This window comes from Trichosurus vulpecula, chromosome 1 (genome assembly GCF_011100635.1).
Source record: "Trichosurus vulpecula isolate mTriVul1 chromosome 1, mTriVul1.pri, whole genome shotgun sequence".
Taxonomy (NCBI): domain Eukaryota; kingdom Metazoa; phylum Chordata; class Mammalia; order Diprotodontia; family Phalangeridae; genus Trichosurus; species Trichosurus vulpecula.
The window spans coordinates 527,520,855-527,539,607 of NC_050573.1; the positions used below are offsets into that span (position 1 = coordinate 527,520,855).

The 18,753-nt window shown below is 37.3% G+C and overlaps 1 protein-coding gene across 1 annotated transcript in view; it reads right to left on the bottom strand.

Annotated features, from left to right (window-relative positions):
- The window catches only part of LOC118830187 (cytochrome P450 3A24-like), a 64,615-nt gene that overhangs the window by 16,396 nt on the left and 29,466 nt on the right, over positions 1 to 18,753 (bottom strand). The window contains exons 5-6 of the mRNA XM_036737097.1: positions 11,522 to 11,635; positions 2,435 to 2,523 (exon numbers count right to left, since the gene is read on the bottom strand). Coding sequence (XP_036592992.1) covers positions 2,435 to 2,523; positions 11,522 to 11,635 — 203 coding nt within the window. The remainder of the gene's footprint in view (positions 1 to 2,434; positions 2,524 to 11,521; positions 11,636 to 18,753) is intronic.

Sequence of the window (18,753 nt, forward strand, 5' to 3'; positions counted from 1 at the left end):
ATTAGAACCTCCGAGCATGCTTACAGATGGAAATGTTTTCACTCTTAAAGCTGGGAAAAAAAAACATAAAAAGGGCTGTCCTATGTATCCTTAATCATCTAACTGGTGTGTCCATTCCTGAGAGAAAACAAAAGAAAATAACAAAACCAGTCACTTTGTCCCATTCCCTGAAGACTGGAATAGTCTTTGCAAGGAAGTATATTTTTCTGCTACTAATGTTAAGGTCAGAGAGAGTCCTGGTGCCATACATAGAACGCTGAGCTTGGAAAACCAAAGACTTAGGTTCAAATTCTACCTCAGACACTGTGTAAGTCACTTGACCTTTATATGTCTATCCATTGTAACTCTCTACAACTCATTCACTAACTCACAGATCATCATGACGGGGAAGGGGGAGTTCCCATGGCAGTAATAGTACCAACTTATATTTACCTGATGTTTTACCATTAAAAAAGTGTTTTCACACATAAAGAGAATAGCCAACAACTACCTCACACCTGCAAGTTTACAAGGGTGGTTTGAAGAGAATTTTCTCAGAACAATCTTGTGAAGTAAAGGATTATTATCATCGTATTACAGAGGAGGAAACAGAGATTTTAATCAATGGAATGACTTGCCTGGAGTCAAACAAGAAATCCTGCTCTTGGGTCTAATGATAAAGTTGGTCATTTCATGGGAGCAAAGACTTAGAACTGTAGGGGACTTAGAGGCCAGGAGTTCTTAACCTTTCGTGGGTCAGGAACCCTTTTGGCAGTCTGGTGAAATCGATGGATCCGATTCAGAATAACACTTGTTGTCTTCATTCATAACGCTCATTTTCATAATGCTGAATTTCAGTTGGACAGTAGTGAAAATAAAAACATAATCATTTTACATCCATAGTCATGGGCCCCTTGAAATTTAGCCCCAGTCCTCTTAAGGGCTCCTGAAAGCCAAGCTAAGAATTCCTGAACTAGTCCTACCACTTCATTATAGGAACCGACTGAGGTCCAAATGGGGCTTGCCAAACTAGTAAGTGGGCAGAGCCAGTATTTGAACCTGAAAGAGCAGTAAGGAAATTTGAAGGTTATCTAGTCCAAGCCCAATCATTTAGCAGATGAGGAAACTGAAGGGTGGAGTCATTAGGGGATTTGTCCAAGGTCATATAAATAGTTAATACCAGGACTTTGGACTTCAAATTCAGCACTCATTCTACTGCACCACAATACCCTTAGCCTCAGTTCTGTATCACTCTCAGCCATTCCTAACTTCTCAGTCACCCAGAGCCTTTCTCTGAAGCAAAATTTGCTCTGGGACCTACTCTGAGAAATGACTGTTCATAAGTTAGGTGTCTCTTCCAGGCACATTTGCATTCTAATATGGATCAAAGCCTTAAGTTATAAGAATGAAGGGCTTTAAGTAGAATTTAAATCAAAAAAGCACAATTTCAGGATTACTGGAGACAGGGTGAGATGGGAGACATTGAAGAGGAAATTTCCTAACACAACTGAAAGATGTGATTCATAAGGAAGCCCTGTTTCCAAGTCTCACCAAACTTGGTACAGATCAGGAAGGGCTACTGGGGAAGTCATGGGGGATTTTGTAGAAGAGATTCCTGCTATCTAGATGAGACTTCCTTTACAGCTGAAGTTCTATTAAAAACTTTTGGTAAAGTTCTTTCATTTGGGGCTAAATAAACTTTTTCTTCCAAAGCAAAATAGCAACTCTTCTAAAACTTACCTGGGACATTGGGAGTTTAATTAAGGCACCTAGCATCTCAGAGAAAGCATATATAAGGGGCAAGATTTGAACCTATGTCTTTTTGACACTGCAGTCAGCTTTCTATTTTTTATGTCATACTTCCTTCTTTGTAGTTGAGGCCAATGATCCTATTACATTTCAAAGCAAAATCCTCCATCTTTTTTATCTACTCCAATTTAATGGGCTTTGGGCCTATAAGTTTGGGGTAATCTACTTGTCTAGGCAAAGACAAATGTCTGTCTCCATGTCTCTGTCTCTCAGTCTCTGTCTCTGTGTCTCTCTCTGTCTCTGTCTCTCTGTCTCTCTGTCTCTGTCTGCCTGCTTGCCTGTCTGTCTGTCTCAATCTCTCTCTCTCTCTCTCTCTCTCTCTCTCAATTAGACCTATGACTTCACTCATAGAGGAAATTCGAATGAAGAAAGTCCATCTACTAATAACAGATTGTGAATTAGTTGTCTTGGGATATGTGAAATTAACTGAGTTGGCAGGGGTCACATAGCCAGTCAGCATCAGAGGCAGGACTTGAACCCTGCTTTTTAAGACTCTGAAACTGACTCTCTAGGCCCAGGATCACATTACCTTGAACTCTATTTTATTCAGTGAGAAGAGTCTCCATTCTGAATTATCTAATCAAGCTTGCCCCAATCTTGCAAAGGCAATTGGTTTTCCTTGCAAACCCTGGATGGTCATACTTACTCCTTCATATTCACAGACTCATCCTTGGCCATTCTCTTCTCAATGTTTTGCACCAGAACATCTCCATGGTGTTTGATAATGTGAAACATCTGAAACACAGCCCAAGGTCAATCAGTTCACAGTTGCTAGAATGTCCAACAGGATATATACCTCTAGTTACACTAGGTACTTGGTTTCATATAACATAAAATCTTAATTCCTCATATTAAAGAGAAGGGAAGTTTTTTTTTTAATTGAATGATGACAAAGTAGTTTTCATTAATTGGTTTTAAGGTTCACCCAGAAGGCCATCTTTGTTTCAGCCCTTATCCTTACAAAGCTCCACAAAACATGCTTTCCTGCTGAAACTGCAACTGTCTACTGGAACTAAAACCATGAGTACGCTGACAGTTGTGTTTCCTAGACTTAAAATAGATTCAGAAAATTACCAAACTAAGTCTAGAAAGGCAGCGATCAGAGACTCCATTCTAGTTAATGCTACTTAGGACCTGATAAAAGGTTGTAGTTCCCTGACATGAATTGATCCAGAAATCCTTAAAAAACTGAGTACTCAATGCCCAGAGAAAAAAGAAGCAGGTCCCACATAATACAAAACAAAACTATAGTATTCCTTCTGGAAGTATGCAGAGTCTGACCCTAACATAAAGTCTTAATTCAAGAAATAGCTTTGGACTCTTTACCATATATTGGGCATCTCTTTATCACCTTTGTGAATGAGGCCTACATGAGGAGATGAGAAGAGGGTTGGGGAAGAGAAAGCAAACTTGATTACATACAGACAACGGGCACTGCGCATACACCATCTTTCTCACTATCTGTTCTTTTCTTCTCTCATTGGGGAGGATGAAGTCAAAGAGAAGAAAAAGTTTAAGAACAGAGGGAAATATAAAATTCATGATGATAACTGTGAATATGAATGAGATGAATTCACCCATTAAACAACAGAAGAGACCAGAATGGATTCAATAGTAGAATTTACCAAAAAAAAGCACTTGAAACATAAAGATTCACATCAAATAAAATAAGGAAACAGAGTAAAATCTATTCTGCTTCAGTGAAAAAGTTGGGGTAGTAAACATGGTCTCAGACAAAGCAGCAATGAAAATGGATTTGATTAAAAGAGCAGAGAAATACTATGTTTTCAGGTGACAATTAATATCAATATACAATTTTTGTTCGGTTGTTTTTCAGTTGTGTCCAACTCTTCATCACAACATTTGAGAGGTTTTCTTAGCAGAGATAATGGAGTGGTTTGCCATTTCCTTCTCCAGCTCACTTTACAGATGAGGAAACTGAGGCATACATGGTTACTTTACTTGCCTAGGGGTCATACAGCCATACAGGTCATACAGTCTGAGAACAAGAAGATGAGTCTTCCTGACTACAGGCCAGCACTCTATCCACTATACCACCTAGCTGATTTTACACACACACACACACACACATGCATACATGCATGTGTATGAATATATGTATATGTATGCATATATGTACATATACACAAAATCAAAATGTGTATATATGTATGTAGTTGTATGTGTGTATACATATATATATATGTGTGTGTACATCCATGTATGCATGCACACATACATAGAGAAACAGAACATTGAAATTAAACTTGTTATTGAGAGAAATGAGAATTAAAACTACAATAATGAGGAATCGCAATGTACTCCCATTCAAAACCAAACAAATCTAACAAAAAAAAGACAATAAAGAAGTTAAGGACTTCAAAGGAACTCCAGATAAATTATATAAGATAGATAGTGGTGATTACTGAATGGATAAGAAAAAGGCTTTATATACATACATATATATTTGTCACTATTTGACCTCAGCAATACATGGCACCTTTACAAAAATTTGCCAGATATTGGCTGGGGGGGCCTGGGCAGGGGGGCAGTCTATGATGAGAAGATTGATAAACAAAGGCAGAAAAGGAGTGATAAATATATCATTTACTCACCACAATGCAATAAAAATTATATTCCTTAAAGAGCTACCTAAGAAAGAGTTAAAAGTACATTGGATCTTCTGGTAGCCAAAATAGGGGAGTACACAGTAAATTGCTGTAGCTCTCCCATATTCACCTCCAAACAACCAGAAAATAGCATCCCAGAATAAATTCTAGAACAGAGCCAGCAGAAAGACAGAATAGAGAGGTCTTTTAGCCCGGGAGACTTGGAGGTTGGACAAGAAAGGTCCATCTCAGGTAAAAGGGGAGATTGTTCCAGGACAGGAAGTGTCCCAGCGAGCCTGCAACAAGCCCTACCTCAGCAAATCAGCAGGAGATCCTCAGTCCCAGTATGGTAGAGCAGGCAAACACAGATACCAGGACCCCCACATACCTTAGCTTAGCCAAGGGAACCGGCAGACTCCAACTCCAAGAACCACCACATGCTTCAGCATAGCCCAGGTCAAACAGGGAGCCTCCTCGTGTCAGGCCTCCTTGTGCTTCAGTATAGCCATGGGGAAATGCAGAAACACTCCACTTGACCTCAGGCACATGCCAGATAACACCACTAGGACCCCAGATCAGCACCAAGGTAAGCTGCCAGACCCCTACAACCTCCAGTAGTGCCAGCCAACACACACCCCAACCTTCAACACAGCACCAGAAACAAGGCTCTCCTGTGGGCCTCAGGGCAGCATCAGTGCAGCACCAGGTAAACATTCAGGGCCTGCAGTCAATGGCACAAGAAACCTGAGACACAGCCCCTTCTACCCTGGGAATAGAGATAAAACTTAAAAGAAAGGGAAAAGGCCCCAAAATTAGCAATAAAAAAACAGAGAAGAAGAAGAAGAAGAAGAAGAAGAAGAAGAAGAAGAAGAAGAAGAAGAAGAAGAAGAGAAGAAGAAGAAGAAGAAGAAGAAGAAGAAGAAGAAGAAGAAGAAGAAGAAGAAGAAGAAGAAGAAGAAGAAGAAGAAGAAGAAGAAGAAGAAGAAGAAGAAGAAGAAGAAGAAGAAGAAGAAGAAGAAGAAGAAGAAGAAGAAGAAGAAGAAGAAGAAGAAGAAGAAGAAGAAGAAGAAGAAGAAGAGAAGAAGAAGAAGAAGAAGAAGAAGAAGAAGAAGAAGAAGAAGAAGAGAAGAAGAAGAAGAAGAAGAAGAAGAAGAAGAAGAAGAAGAAGAAGAAGAAGAAGAAGAAGAAGAAGAAGAAGAAGAAGAAGAAGAAGAAGAAGAAGAAGAAGAAGAAAGAATCTGACCATAGAAAGTTATTATGGTGACAGGGAAGATCAAAACACAAACTTGGAAGAGGACAACAATGTCAAAATACCTATGGGCAAAGCCCAAAGAAAAATGGAAAGTGGTCTCAAGCTTAGAAAGAACTCATGGAAGAGCTCAAAAAGGAGCTTAAAAATCATATGAGTGGAAAAAGAAAAAAATGAGAAAGGAAATGAGAGTGATGCAAGAAAATTATGAAACAAGATTCAACAGCTTGGAAAACTGCTTAAAAAGTAGAATTGCCAAATCAGGGGTGGGGAACTTATGGCCTCCAGGCCACATGTGGCCCTCTAGGTCCTCAAGTGCAGCCTTCAACTAAATCCAAATCCTTTTGGGATTTGTTTGTGAAGTTTGGATTCATTCAAAGAGCCACACTTGAGGACCTAGAGACATGTGACCTTGAGGCTGCAAGTTCTCCACCCCTTGGCCAAAAGGCAAAAGAGATACAAAAATCCACTGAAGAATATGACTCCTTAAAGAATATAATTGTCCAAATGGAAAAGAAAATACAAAACTAACTGAGGAAAAAAGCACCTTTTAAGTTAGAATTGGACAAGTGGAAGCTAATGACTCTATAAGACATCATGAATCAATCAAGCAAATTCCAAGGAATGGAATAATGGAATAAAATGTAAAATGGTCATGGCCAAAACAACTGGCCTGGAAAATAGATCCAGGAGAAACAATATCAGAATCATTGGGCTACCTGAAAGCCATAATCAAAAGGAGGACCTCGAAAGCATCTTTCAAGAAATTATCAAGAAAAATTGCCCTGATGTCCTGAGACCAGAGGGAGAATAGTTATTGAAAGAATCTACAGATCACTTCAGGAAAGAAATCTCAAAATAAAAACCCCAAGAAACACTATAGTTTAATTTCAGAACTATTGGGTCAAGGAAAAAATACTACAATTAGCCAGAAATAAACAATTCAAATATTTGGGGAGTCATAATTAGGATCACACAGGACTTGGCAGATGTAACATTAAAAGATCAGAAGTTGGGGCAGCTAGGTACGCAGTGAATAGAGCACCAGCCCTGAAGTCAGGAGGACTTGATTTCAAATCTGACTTCAGATGCTTGATACAATTACTAGCTCTGTGACCTTGGGCAAGTCAATTAACCCCAATTGCCCTGCCTTCCCCCCTCCAAAAAGGAAGAAAAAGAAAGAAAAGGATCAGAGGTCATGGAACATGATATTCTGGAGTGCAAAGGAGCTAGGACTACAACCAAGAATCACTTACCTGGCAAAACAAATAATACCTCAAGGGAAAAATGGACATTCAATGACAAAGAAGGATTTCAAGCCTTCATAAGGAGATGAACAAATTAAACCAAAACTTTGACCTCCAATATCAAGACCCAAGAGAAGTATTAAACAGTTACAAAGGGAAAAGAAAACATAAGAGATTTAATAGAGCTAAATTGTTTGCATCCCTCCCTGGGAAGACAATACCAGTAACTTAAAAATTATTTCACTAACAGTACATGTAGAAAGAATGTACATAGACAGAGGGTATGGGTATAAAGTGGATTTCAAGGAATGACATCAAAAAAAACTAAGGAATGAGAAAGAGGAATACAATGGGTACAGAAGAAAGGGAGAAGTGGAATCAGGTATATTATCTCACAGGAAGAGGTGAGAAGAACCTATTACAATGGAGGGGAGTTGGGAGGGTAGTAGACAAGGACGGCTTGAATCTTACTCCCATCAGAATTGTCTCAAAGAGGGATTCATATACACAATCAGTTGAATGCAGGAATGTATCTAGCCTGACAGGGAAGTAAGAGGGAGGAGATTAAGTAAAGGGGAAAGGGAGGTGAGACTGACAAAAGGGAGGGCAGATCAGGGGAGGTGGTACTGGTAAGATGGAAAAGGGTGAAAGAAGAGGACAGACAGGAGGAAGAATAAGATGGACGGAAATACATAGGTGGTAATCATAACTGTAATGTGAATGGGATGAACTCTCCAATAAATGAGAAGCAATTAGCAGAGTGGATAAAATACCAGAATCCTATAATAATATGTTGCTTACAAGAAACACACTTGAAGCAGAGAGGCACACACAGAGTAAAGGCAAGGCACTGGACCAGAATCTATTATGCTTTACCTGAAGTAAAAAAAAGCAGGGGTAGCAATCCTGATGTCAGGCAAAATAAGAGCAAAAACAGACCTAATTACAGAGATAAGAAAAGAAACTACATCTTGCTAAAAGGTACCATAGACAATAAAACAATCAAATTGGAAGGGCAAGAAATAGTCTACCTCTCAGATCTATGGGGAGGGGAAAAATTCATGACCAAACAAGAGAAAGAGAGCATTACAAAATGTAGAAGAGATAATTATGATCATATTAAATTCAAAAGCTTTTATACAAACAAAACCAATGAAACCAGCTTTAGAAGGAAAGCAGAAAGCTGAATCAGCAAATGACTCCTATAAAGACCTCATTTCTCAAATATATGGAAAACTAAGGGAAATTTGTGAGAATACAAGCCACTCCTCAATTGATAAATGGTCAAAAGACATAAACAAGCAATTTTCAGATGAAAAAATCAAAGCTATCTATAGGCATATGAAGAAGTGCTCTAAATCACTTTTGATTAGAGAAATACAAGTTAAAGCAACTCTGAAATATCACCTCAAACCAATCAGATTGGCTAATAATGACAAAAAAGGAAAATGATAAATGTTGGAGAAGATGTGGGAAAATTGGGACACTATTGCACTGTTAGGGAGCTTGGGAATTAACCTAAACATTCTGGAGAACAATGTGGAACTATGTTCAAAGGCAACCAAACTGTGCATACTGTTTGATCCAGCAATATCACTACTAGGTTTGTATCCCAAAGAGATCATAAAAAGAAGGAAAGTCCCATATATGCAAAAATATTTATAGCAGAACTATTCGTGGTGTCAATATTGGAAACTGAGGGTATGCCCAACAATTGGGGAATAGTTGCACAAACTGATATATATTAATGTAATGGAATGCTGTTGTGAAATAAGAAATGATGAATAAACACATTTCAGAAAAACCCTGGAAAGACTTGTACAAACTGACAAAAAGTGAAATGAGCAGAACCAGGGAAAAAACTGTATGCAGTATCACCAATATCATATGATGATCAACTATAAATGACTCGGCTTTTCTCAGCAACACGATGATCCAAGACGAGTACAAAGGACCCATAAAGGAAAATTCTATCGATATGCAGATAAAGAACTGATGGACTCTGAATGCAGAGTGAAGTATATTTTATTCTTTCTCATGATTTTTATTCCTTTTGTTTCTTCTTCCACAACTGTAATAAATATGGAAATGTGTTTTATATGATAGCATATATCAAACTGCCTACCATTTTCAGAACAGAGGAGGGGAAGGAGAAAAAAATTCAGAACTCAAAATCTTGTAAAAATGAATGTTAAAATTATTCTTGATATGTAATTGTGGGGAAAAAATAAAATACTCTTTACAGCAAAAAAAAGTTAATTGGAGATAAAATGATGAGCCTAAAGAACTGGTGAGTCAAAGAATAAATCATAGACACAATAGTTAATTTCATCAAAAATAATGAAAACAATAAGCAACATAAAAAAATTGGGGGAATGCAGCAAAAGCAGAATTTAAGGGAAACTTTATTTCTCTAAATTCTTTTATCAACAAAAAATAGAAAACCAAAAAATTGAAAATTTCAATAAATACAAAATAGAAATTCTGAAAGTGAAAAAGAGAATAACAAATGACAATGACAACAATGAATTAATAAAAGTAGGAGCTGATTTTTGTGAAAAAAATTAAGTAAACCATTAGCTACTCTGAGACTTTTTTAAAAAAGAAAGCGAAGTCATATGAACAACATAAAAAAGAAAAACATTTCATTTTTATGAAACATTCAAAGTAACAAATAAACTATTTGCAAAAATAAGAAAAGATGAGACTCTAGCAAATTCATTTGTGATATAAGGTCTTGAAACTTAAACTATGGAGAGACAAAACAGAGAAGGAAAACTATAAAGGAATATCCCTTATGAGTATGAATGCAAAAAGTTTAAGTAAAATATAATAGGCTATAGCACATATGAAAATGATTTTTCATCACGATCAGATTGGATTTATACTGGGGATTCAGGGTTCATTCTATTTTAGGAAAATTAGGAACACAAAAAACCACATTAATCAGAACAGCAAAATGTCATATGATTATACCGATAGACGAAGTGAAAGCTTTTGACAAAGCACATCTATTTCTGTTACAAACACTAGAAACAGAGGAATAAATGGATCTTCCCTTAATATCTATCTAAAACTAGTTGCCATTATTATATGTAGTAGGGATAAACCACTTTTCCAATAGGATCGGGATAAAGCAAGGGCTTCTATTTAAAAAAAATTGAAGGAATAACCATAGCCATCAGCATTTCAGTATATCTCCAACAAAATCCATTAGAAAGTAAAAGGAGAAATTCCATTTAAAGTAACTACTGAATGTGACCATTGCTCAACAGATAAGTGATTGAAGGATATGAACAAAAAGTTCTCAAAAGAAGGATTATAAATTAGTCACAACCACATGAAAAAGTGTTCCATATCACTAATAAGATAAATGCAAATCAAAAGATCAAAAGTGAGCTTTCACCTCACCCAATGTAAATTTGCCAAAATTACCCCCAAAAATGGCAAGTCAATGCTGAAGTGATTTTTGGAAGGATAGACACACTAATACATTGTTGGTGGAGGTGTGAAATAGTACAATCATTTTAGACAGCAACTTGCAAGTATGCAATTAAAATGACTAAAATGCCCATATCCTTCGATGCAGAAGCTCTGTTACTGCACGTGTACCCCAAGGAAGCCATAGATAAGAAGAAAGTCCCCACATACACCAAAATATTTGCAGTAGCACTTTTTGTGACAGCAAAGAATTGGAAACAAAGTAAATGCCTGTGAATTGAAATGAATAAACAAATTATGACATGATCATAATGGGATATTACTGTGCTGTAAGAAATGATGTGTGTGATGAATCCAGAGAAGCATGGAAAGTTCTACATGAACTGATAAAGAGTGGAGGAAACAGAGCCTATATAGTTACACATCTACATATGTAGACATATGCACATACAGTAACTTGCAACAATATAAATGGAAGAAAAAAACAACCACCACAAACCAAAAACAAAAGCAAAAACAAAATTAATGTAACAAAATTCCCTTCACCTCCCTTCCCTTCATTTTTCTTCCCTTTCCTCTTTTTTTCTTTCTTTTCTTCTTTCTTTCTGATATGATAAATGTGGAAATTTGTTTTATATGACGATACATATTTGTAATGTATTTTGTTTTTCTTGCCTTCAGGGAAGGGTGTAGAGAGGGAGAGAATTCACAAATGAAAATAAAATCAAATAGAATTTAAACAAAAAAAATAGAAGAGTGGGATTATGAGAAACAATGTTATCAATGTTACATTTTTCAAGCAGTTCTGCACTACTACTCCCTCTGTCCATTTTGCTTAAATAAGCTAATTTAGAAAAATTTAGACTCTTTCTTTCCTATTAATATATATTCATGGTAGCTAGACAGTATACCCCAGTTTACATAAAGTAAACGTTGACTATGATCAGTTAGTATCCTCAAGATGTCAGAAATCAGAAGCCTAATATTATTGGCAGGAGGAAGGAAAGGGGAAAAAAAAACAGGGAAAGGAGCAGGAAAATCTTAATGTGAGCAGAGGGAGGTTATAATGGAATTTGACCCAGTCATCCTCAATCTTTGTGAATACTGTCTATCCCTATGATTCCAACATTCTTTGAGCCCTTAATCATCACTGTCTAAGCTTTGACAACAGACTGAATCATACTTACCTCCTTGAGTTTGCCACTGGTGAATGTTGGAGAGATAATAGCCCGGATCCACTTCCATTTCTCTCCTTTAACAACGGAGATGCTAGACTTCAAAACTCCATTTAAACCAAAAACCTAAATAAGTAGAACCAGGAGACAACTGAGTTAGAGGAAATTGTTGTAAAGTTTTTCCAAGTAAGGATTAAGTCATATTGACAGTGATAACAAGCTATGTTAGTCCTCTCAGAAAAATCTTTAGAGATACAGGAGGAGGCTGGGTAGTAAGAAGGTGGTAGACAATGATTCTAAGCTTCGATATTTTAGACTTCAATATAATAATTTAGGGCACAGGCTTTTAATTTTTGTATGTGTGTCATAGATCCCTCAGGCAATCTGGTGAAACCTATGGACCCCTTCCCTGAATAATGCATTTTTTATTTTAATTAATACATTTTAAATATATCAAATACATAGGATTACAAAGGAAATCAATTATGTGGAAATAAAAATGTAATTTTTTCCCCACTGAAGTTCATGAATCTCCTGAAACTTATCAATGGGCATGGACATGGACTCTAGGTTAAAAACCTGTCTTAAGGTCTCCTGTCTTTGGTGTAGGCCTCTCTCTGATAGGCACACTGGATAGGGAAGAGAATTAGGGAGAGGAAGGTAGATCTGGAAATAAAGTTGATTTAAAAAATAACAAAAGAAATCAATAAAAATTAGATTTATATAAAGAAAATGCCCTAAGAGAAAGGCCTAGTTCACTTTTTAACATGAATCAGCCTGGTGGATAGAAGGAGAGTGGAACTATTGCCAGGAAGGACATATGAACATATTAGTAATGAGAATGATGAGGATGAGGATGATAGACATTTATATAGGCTTTATGGTTTGTACAGCACTTTACATTCTTGATCTTATTTGAGCTTTTTGCCAAAACCTTGGATTTTGAGGATCATCCTTGGATATCTGTTGTGACCACTGTAAGCAACCCAGTGGTGGGATTCAAATAAATTAACTGGGTTCTCCATGGAACCAAGCCAACACTGCCACCACGTGGCAGGTGCAGGGCCCCGCTAACACCTCATTCACCCAACTCAACCTAAAATTAGGTAGTGGTTCTACTGAACTGGTGTGAACCAGCTGAATACCACCACTGTAAGCAACCCCATTTTACAGATAAGGAAAGAGGCTCAAAAGAGAAAAGTGACTTGCCCATGGGTGGGAATTGAGTCATGGGTGGGAATTAAGACTGCAGGTCCAATGGTCTTTTCACTGTACCACACAGCCTTTCAAAAATGTAAATAAGATTTTCCTTCTGGTCTTATCATAGTGATACCCATTAGACTATGAAAGTTCCTTGAGAGCAGGGATTCTCCTTTACCTTTCTTTTCATTCCAGTGGTTAGCCTAACACAAAGAAGGTAATTTTAAAATGTTTATTGACTGACTGACTGACACCCACTTAGAATGCATCCAGACTGACTTCAAGAAAACTGGATGATTCAAAAGAGATTATTCATAGCTACACTTGGCTCAGTTATTTAGAAACAAATGTCAGTGGACCAAGTTCAAGGCTTTGATCTTTTTATAGACCAGAGACAGGTTGGTATAGTGACCAAACAGTAGACATTGGAGACAGGAGACCTGGGTTCAGGTTCTGTCTTTGACATAGACTAGCTATGCAACTGTAAGCAGGTCACTTATCCTGTCAATGTCCCAGGCAGCTCTAAGACAGTGAGTTTCTGATTTGCCTTAGTGGAGGAAGTTTGGGTTACCTATGGTACTAGGTGGATATTGGAGTCAAGAAAACTGATCTTCCTTAGTTTGAATCTGGCCTCAGATACTAGCTGTATGGCCCTGGGCAAGTCACTTAACCCTGTTTGCCTCAGTTTACTCATCTGTAAAATGAGCTGGAGAAGGAAATGGCAAACCACTCCAGTATCTTTATTAAGAAAACTACAAATTGGGGTCATGAAGAATTAATAACAAGGGAGTATCAACAATAAGAATTTCCATACTAATGAAATAATAGACCTAGACAACAGGAAAAGGAAGAGGGAAGGCAAATGACCTTTAATTTCTCTTAACTACCCTGACCAACCATTTGCAAAGCCCTGTCAACAGGCACCAAGTGAAAAAAACATGTTGGCTTGGTTTCAATTTTATTAATCTCTCCTTTGATTCTCAGAATTTCTAATTTGGTATTTGGGGATTTTCAATTTGCTCTTTTACTAGCTTTTTCAGCTGTATGCCAAGATCATTTATCTCCTTTTTCCCTATTTTATTCATGTAAGCGTTTAGGGATATAAAACTTCCCCTAAGAACTGCTTTTGCTGCATCCCATAAGTTTTGGTATATTGTTTCATTATTGTCATTCTCTTGAATGAATGTTTCTCTGATTTGTTCTTTGGCCCACTCATTCTTTAGAATTAGATTACTTAGTTTCCAATTAGTTTTTAGCTTATTTTTCCATGGTTCTTCATTAAAAATGATTCTTATTGCATCATGATCTGAAAAGGATGCGACTACTTCTGCCTTTCTGCACTGGATTGTGAAGTTTTTATGCCCTAGTACATGGTCAATTTTTGAGTATGTGCCATGTACTGCTGAGAAGAAAGTATATTACTTTTTATAAGGAATGGGGATGATACAGACTTCATAACAACCTGGAAAAACCTATACGACATAATGCTGAGTGAGTAGAGCAGAGCCAGGAGAACACGGTACACAACCACAGATATATGGATTCTGTGAGGACCAACCCTGACAGACTTCGCTCTTCTCAGCAACACAAGGTGCAGGCACAACTGCAAAGGACTCACGATGGAGAATGCTATCTACATCCAGAGAAAGAACTATGAAGTTTGAATGCAGATTGAGGCACACTTCATGCTCGCCTTTTTCTCTTCTCTTTTGTTTTTGTTTCTGGGTTGTTGGTTTTTTTTTTTTGGTTCTGTTTCTTCTTTGTCATTATTCTTTCCATTGATCGTAATTCTTCTCCGCAACTTGACTAGTGTAAAAAATTAATTCAATGCGAAGTCATTCGTGGTAGTTATATGAGATTCTATGCCATCTTGGGGAGGGAGGAGAGAAAATCTGGAACTCAAAATTATGTAGAACTGTCTGTTGTAAACTAAAAATAAAAATATATTAAAAACAAAAAAAACATGTTGGCAACACTGCCTTCCTCTCCCTTTTGCAAAGCTGAGAATGATTAGACCACAGATGTCATAGCAATTGCTTTAACCATCCTTAAAGTATAATATTAGTATAATTAGTATAATATTAATTAATTGATTAGTATAATACTAATAATAGAGAGAGCACTGGACTTGGCAGTCGTAAAAAGACACAGGTATGTGGCTGAGCTCCACATGCTGAATCTGTGATCTTAAGCTGTGAATGAGCCTTATTCTCCTCCTCTAAATAAAAGAAGCAATAACAAAGGCACCATGATCCATACAGGGATGTTGTGAGGATGAATGAGAAGTGGGACTTCATCTCCAGCCTCCATGTCTTTGTACTGGTTGTCCCCCATGCCTGGAATACTCTTCCTCCTCATCTCTCTCTTTTGGAATAACTGGTTTCCTTCAAGACTCAGCTCAAACACCACTTTCTGAAGGACTTTCTAGATCCCTGCTGTTGCTAACCCATCCCCCTCCAAAGTTAACATCTATTTACTTTCTGAGCATATACATATACACGTGTAAACATACATGTACCTTTCTAAGTGTGTATATTCATAGATAGAAAGTATGCATATGTAAGCATAAAATATACCTAAGTATTTATAAGTTGACTCTTCCATTTGAATATAAGTTCCTTGAGAACAGGAACCATGTTCACCTTTCTTTAAGTTCCCAGCTCTCAGCACAGTGCCTGACAGCCAGTATGTGCTGAATGTTGGCTTATTTGCTGAATATACTCTGTAGACCGTAATGTGATTTATAAATGACAGCTGTCTTTATAAAGGTAACAGATTATACAGAACTGTACCACTCTCCAGTGGAAATGGTTTTTTTGGTGCTTCTTTTTTTATTAAATTTTATTTTACCAGAACACGAATACAAAATAGAGAAAAGAAACAAAAATATATCATGAATTTAAATATTGAAACTTAAATATAAAGAAAGAAAAAAGCACGTTACGTGCATAGCAGAACATAGGAGAGAATTCAAAATATGTAACAATAAATTTTCATTTCAAAAAAGCCTATATGATAAATAATACACCTTGCATTGAGAATTGTCCATCTTTTCTCTGCTTTCTCGTGTTTCCTTTTGTTCCTGCTGTGCACTTTTTAACTTTGTTCTATTTTCCCCTCCCCCACCTCCCCCAGAAGGCTACAATATAATTTAGATATTTCTTGATACATACATATACATACAGATAGACACATACACTTATACCTATATACATGCGTATATAGACATATACTTTCCCAAACATAATCTGCTCCTGATCTTTGTTTTTTATGTTTGTAAATATCTTCTGTTTCCTATCCTTCCTGCCTCATCCACTTTACTTCTACCCACTACATTGCCTTCCTATTACTTCCCTACCCCCCTCCTCCACCAACCACCCGGTCCTTACATTACTTGCCTTCCCCCCTCTAAAAATCCCTCCCTTGTCCTAATCCCTTCCTTGTCCTCTCCCCCCTCACTAAACCCCTACCATTTTATTTCTTCTAAATTTAAAAGACTTTTATACTTTTCTAAATATACATGTATTGTTCCCTCTTAAACCCATTCCCGATGAAAGTAGGTTTATCAGAACTACCAGCCCTCCTCTCCGTCTAACTCCTCTGTATCTTTTCTTCTTTTTGCACCTCTCTTGTATAAAAGTTACTCTTTTTAGCTGTTTCTAAATAGTTTTGATTTTTAAATTCATATCATAGTCAGATTTATCCCCCTCTATTTTTATTTAATTTATTTAATATATTTAGTTTTCAGCACCGATTTTCACAAGAGTTTGAATTACAAATTTTCTCCCCAGTTCTACCCTCCCCTCGCACTGCAAGATGGTGTATATTCTGGTTTCCCCATTCCCCAGTCAGCTCCCCCTTCTGTCACCCCACTCCCCTACCATCCCCTTTTCCCTTCCTTACTTGTAGGGCAAGATAAATTCCTACACCCATTTGCCTGTGTATCTTATTTCCTAGTTACATGCAAAAACTTTTTTTTGGTTTTCAAACATCTGTTTTTAAAACTTTGAGCTCCAAATTCTCTCCCCTCTTCCCTCCCTAACTACCCTCCCCTAAGAGCGCAAGCAATCCAACATAAGCCACATGTATATCAGTATGTAAAACCCTTCCACAATACTCATGTTGTGAAAGACTAACTATATTTTGCTCCTTCCTAACCTATCCCCCTTTATTGAATTTGCTCCCTTGACCCTGACCCTTTTTGAAAGTGTTTGTTTTTGATTACCTCCTCCCCTTAACTGCCCTCCCTTCTACCATCCCCTCCTTTTTTGTCTTCTTCCTCCTTCTTTCCTGTGGGGTAAGATACCCAATTGAGTGTGTATGATATTCCCTCCTCAGGTCAAATCCAATGAGAACAAGATTCACTCATTCCCCCTCACCTGCCCCCTCTTCCCTTCCTACAGAACTGCTTTTTCTTGCCACTTTTATATGAGATAATTTGCCCCGTTCTATCTCTTTCTTTCTTCCTCTCTCAATATATTCCTCTCTCATCCCTTAATTTTTTTAGATATCATCCCTTCGTATTCAACTTACCCTGTGCCCTCTGTCTATACACACACACACACACACACACACACACACACACACACACATATACGTATACACACATACATATATACATACCTACGTACACATATATATACATATACACACATACACACACACACACACATATATATATATGTATATATATATATATATATATGCATATTCCCTTCAGCTACGCTAATACTGAGGTCTCATGAATCATACACATCATCTTTCCAAGTAGTAATGTAAACAAAACAGTTCAAATTTAGTAAGTCCCTTATGATTTCTCTTTCTTGTTTACCTTTTCATCCTTCTCTTGATTCTTGTGTTTGAAAGTCAAATTTTCTATTCAGCTCTGGTCTTTTCACTGGGAAAGCTTGAAAGTCCTCTATTTTATTGAAAATCCATATTTTGCCTTGGAACGTGATACTCAGTTTTGCTGGGTAGGTGATTCTTGGTTTTAATCCTAGCTCCATTGACCTCCGGAATATCGTATTCCAAGCCCTTCGATCTCTTAATGTAGAAGCTGCCAGATTTTGGGTTATTCTGATTGTGTTTCTACAATACTCAAATTATTTCTTTCTGGCTGCTTGTAGTATTTTCTCCTTGACCTGGGAGCTCTGGAATTTGGCAACAATATTCCTAGGAGATTTCTTTTTGGGATCTATTTCAGGAGGTGATCGATGGATTCTTTCAATTTCTATTTTGCCCTGTGGCTCTAGAATATCAGGGCAGTTCTCCTTGATCATTTCTTGAAAGATGATATCTAGGCTCTTTTTTTGATCATGGCTTTCAGGTAGTCCAATAATTTTTAAATTATCTCTCCTGGATCTATTTTCCAGGTCAGTGGTTTTTCCAATGAGATCTTTGACATTGTCTACCAGTTTTTCATTCCTTTGGTTCTGTTTTATAATAACTTGATTTCTCCTAAAGTCACTAGCTTCCACTTGCTCCAATATAATTTTTAAGGTAGTATTTTCTTCAGTGGTCTTTTGGACCTCCTTTTCCATTTGGCTAATTCTGCCTTTCAAGGCATTCTTCTCCTCATTGGCTTTTTGGAGTTCTTTTGCCATTTGAGTTACTCTATTTTTTAAGGGGTTGCTTTCTTCAGTATTTTCTTCAGTTTTTTTGGTTCTCCTTCAGCAAGTCATTGACTTGTTTTTCATGGTTTTCTCGCATCATTCTCATTTCTCTTCCCAATTTTTCCTCTACTTCTCTAACTTGCTTTTCCAAATCCTTTTTGAGCTCTTCCATGGCCTGAGACCAGTTCATGTTTTTCTTGGAGGCTTTTGTTGTAGGCTCTTTGACTTTATTGACTTCTTCTGGCTATATGTTTTGGTCTTCTTTGTCACCAAAGAAAGATTCCAAAGTCTGAGACTGAATCTGAGTGCGTTTTCACTGCCTGGACATTTTCCCAGCCAACTTACTTGACTCGAGTTTTTCATTGGGGTATGACTGCTTGTAGAGTAAAGAGTACTATCCTCCAAGGTTGAGGGGATGCGCCGCCACACCAG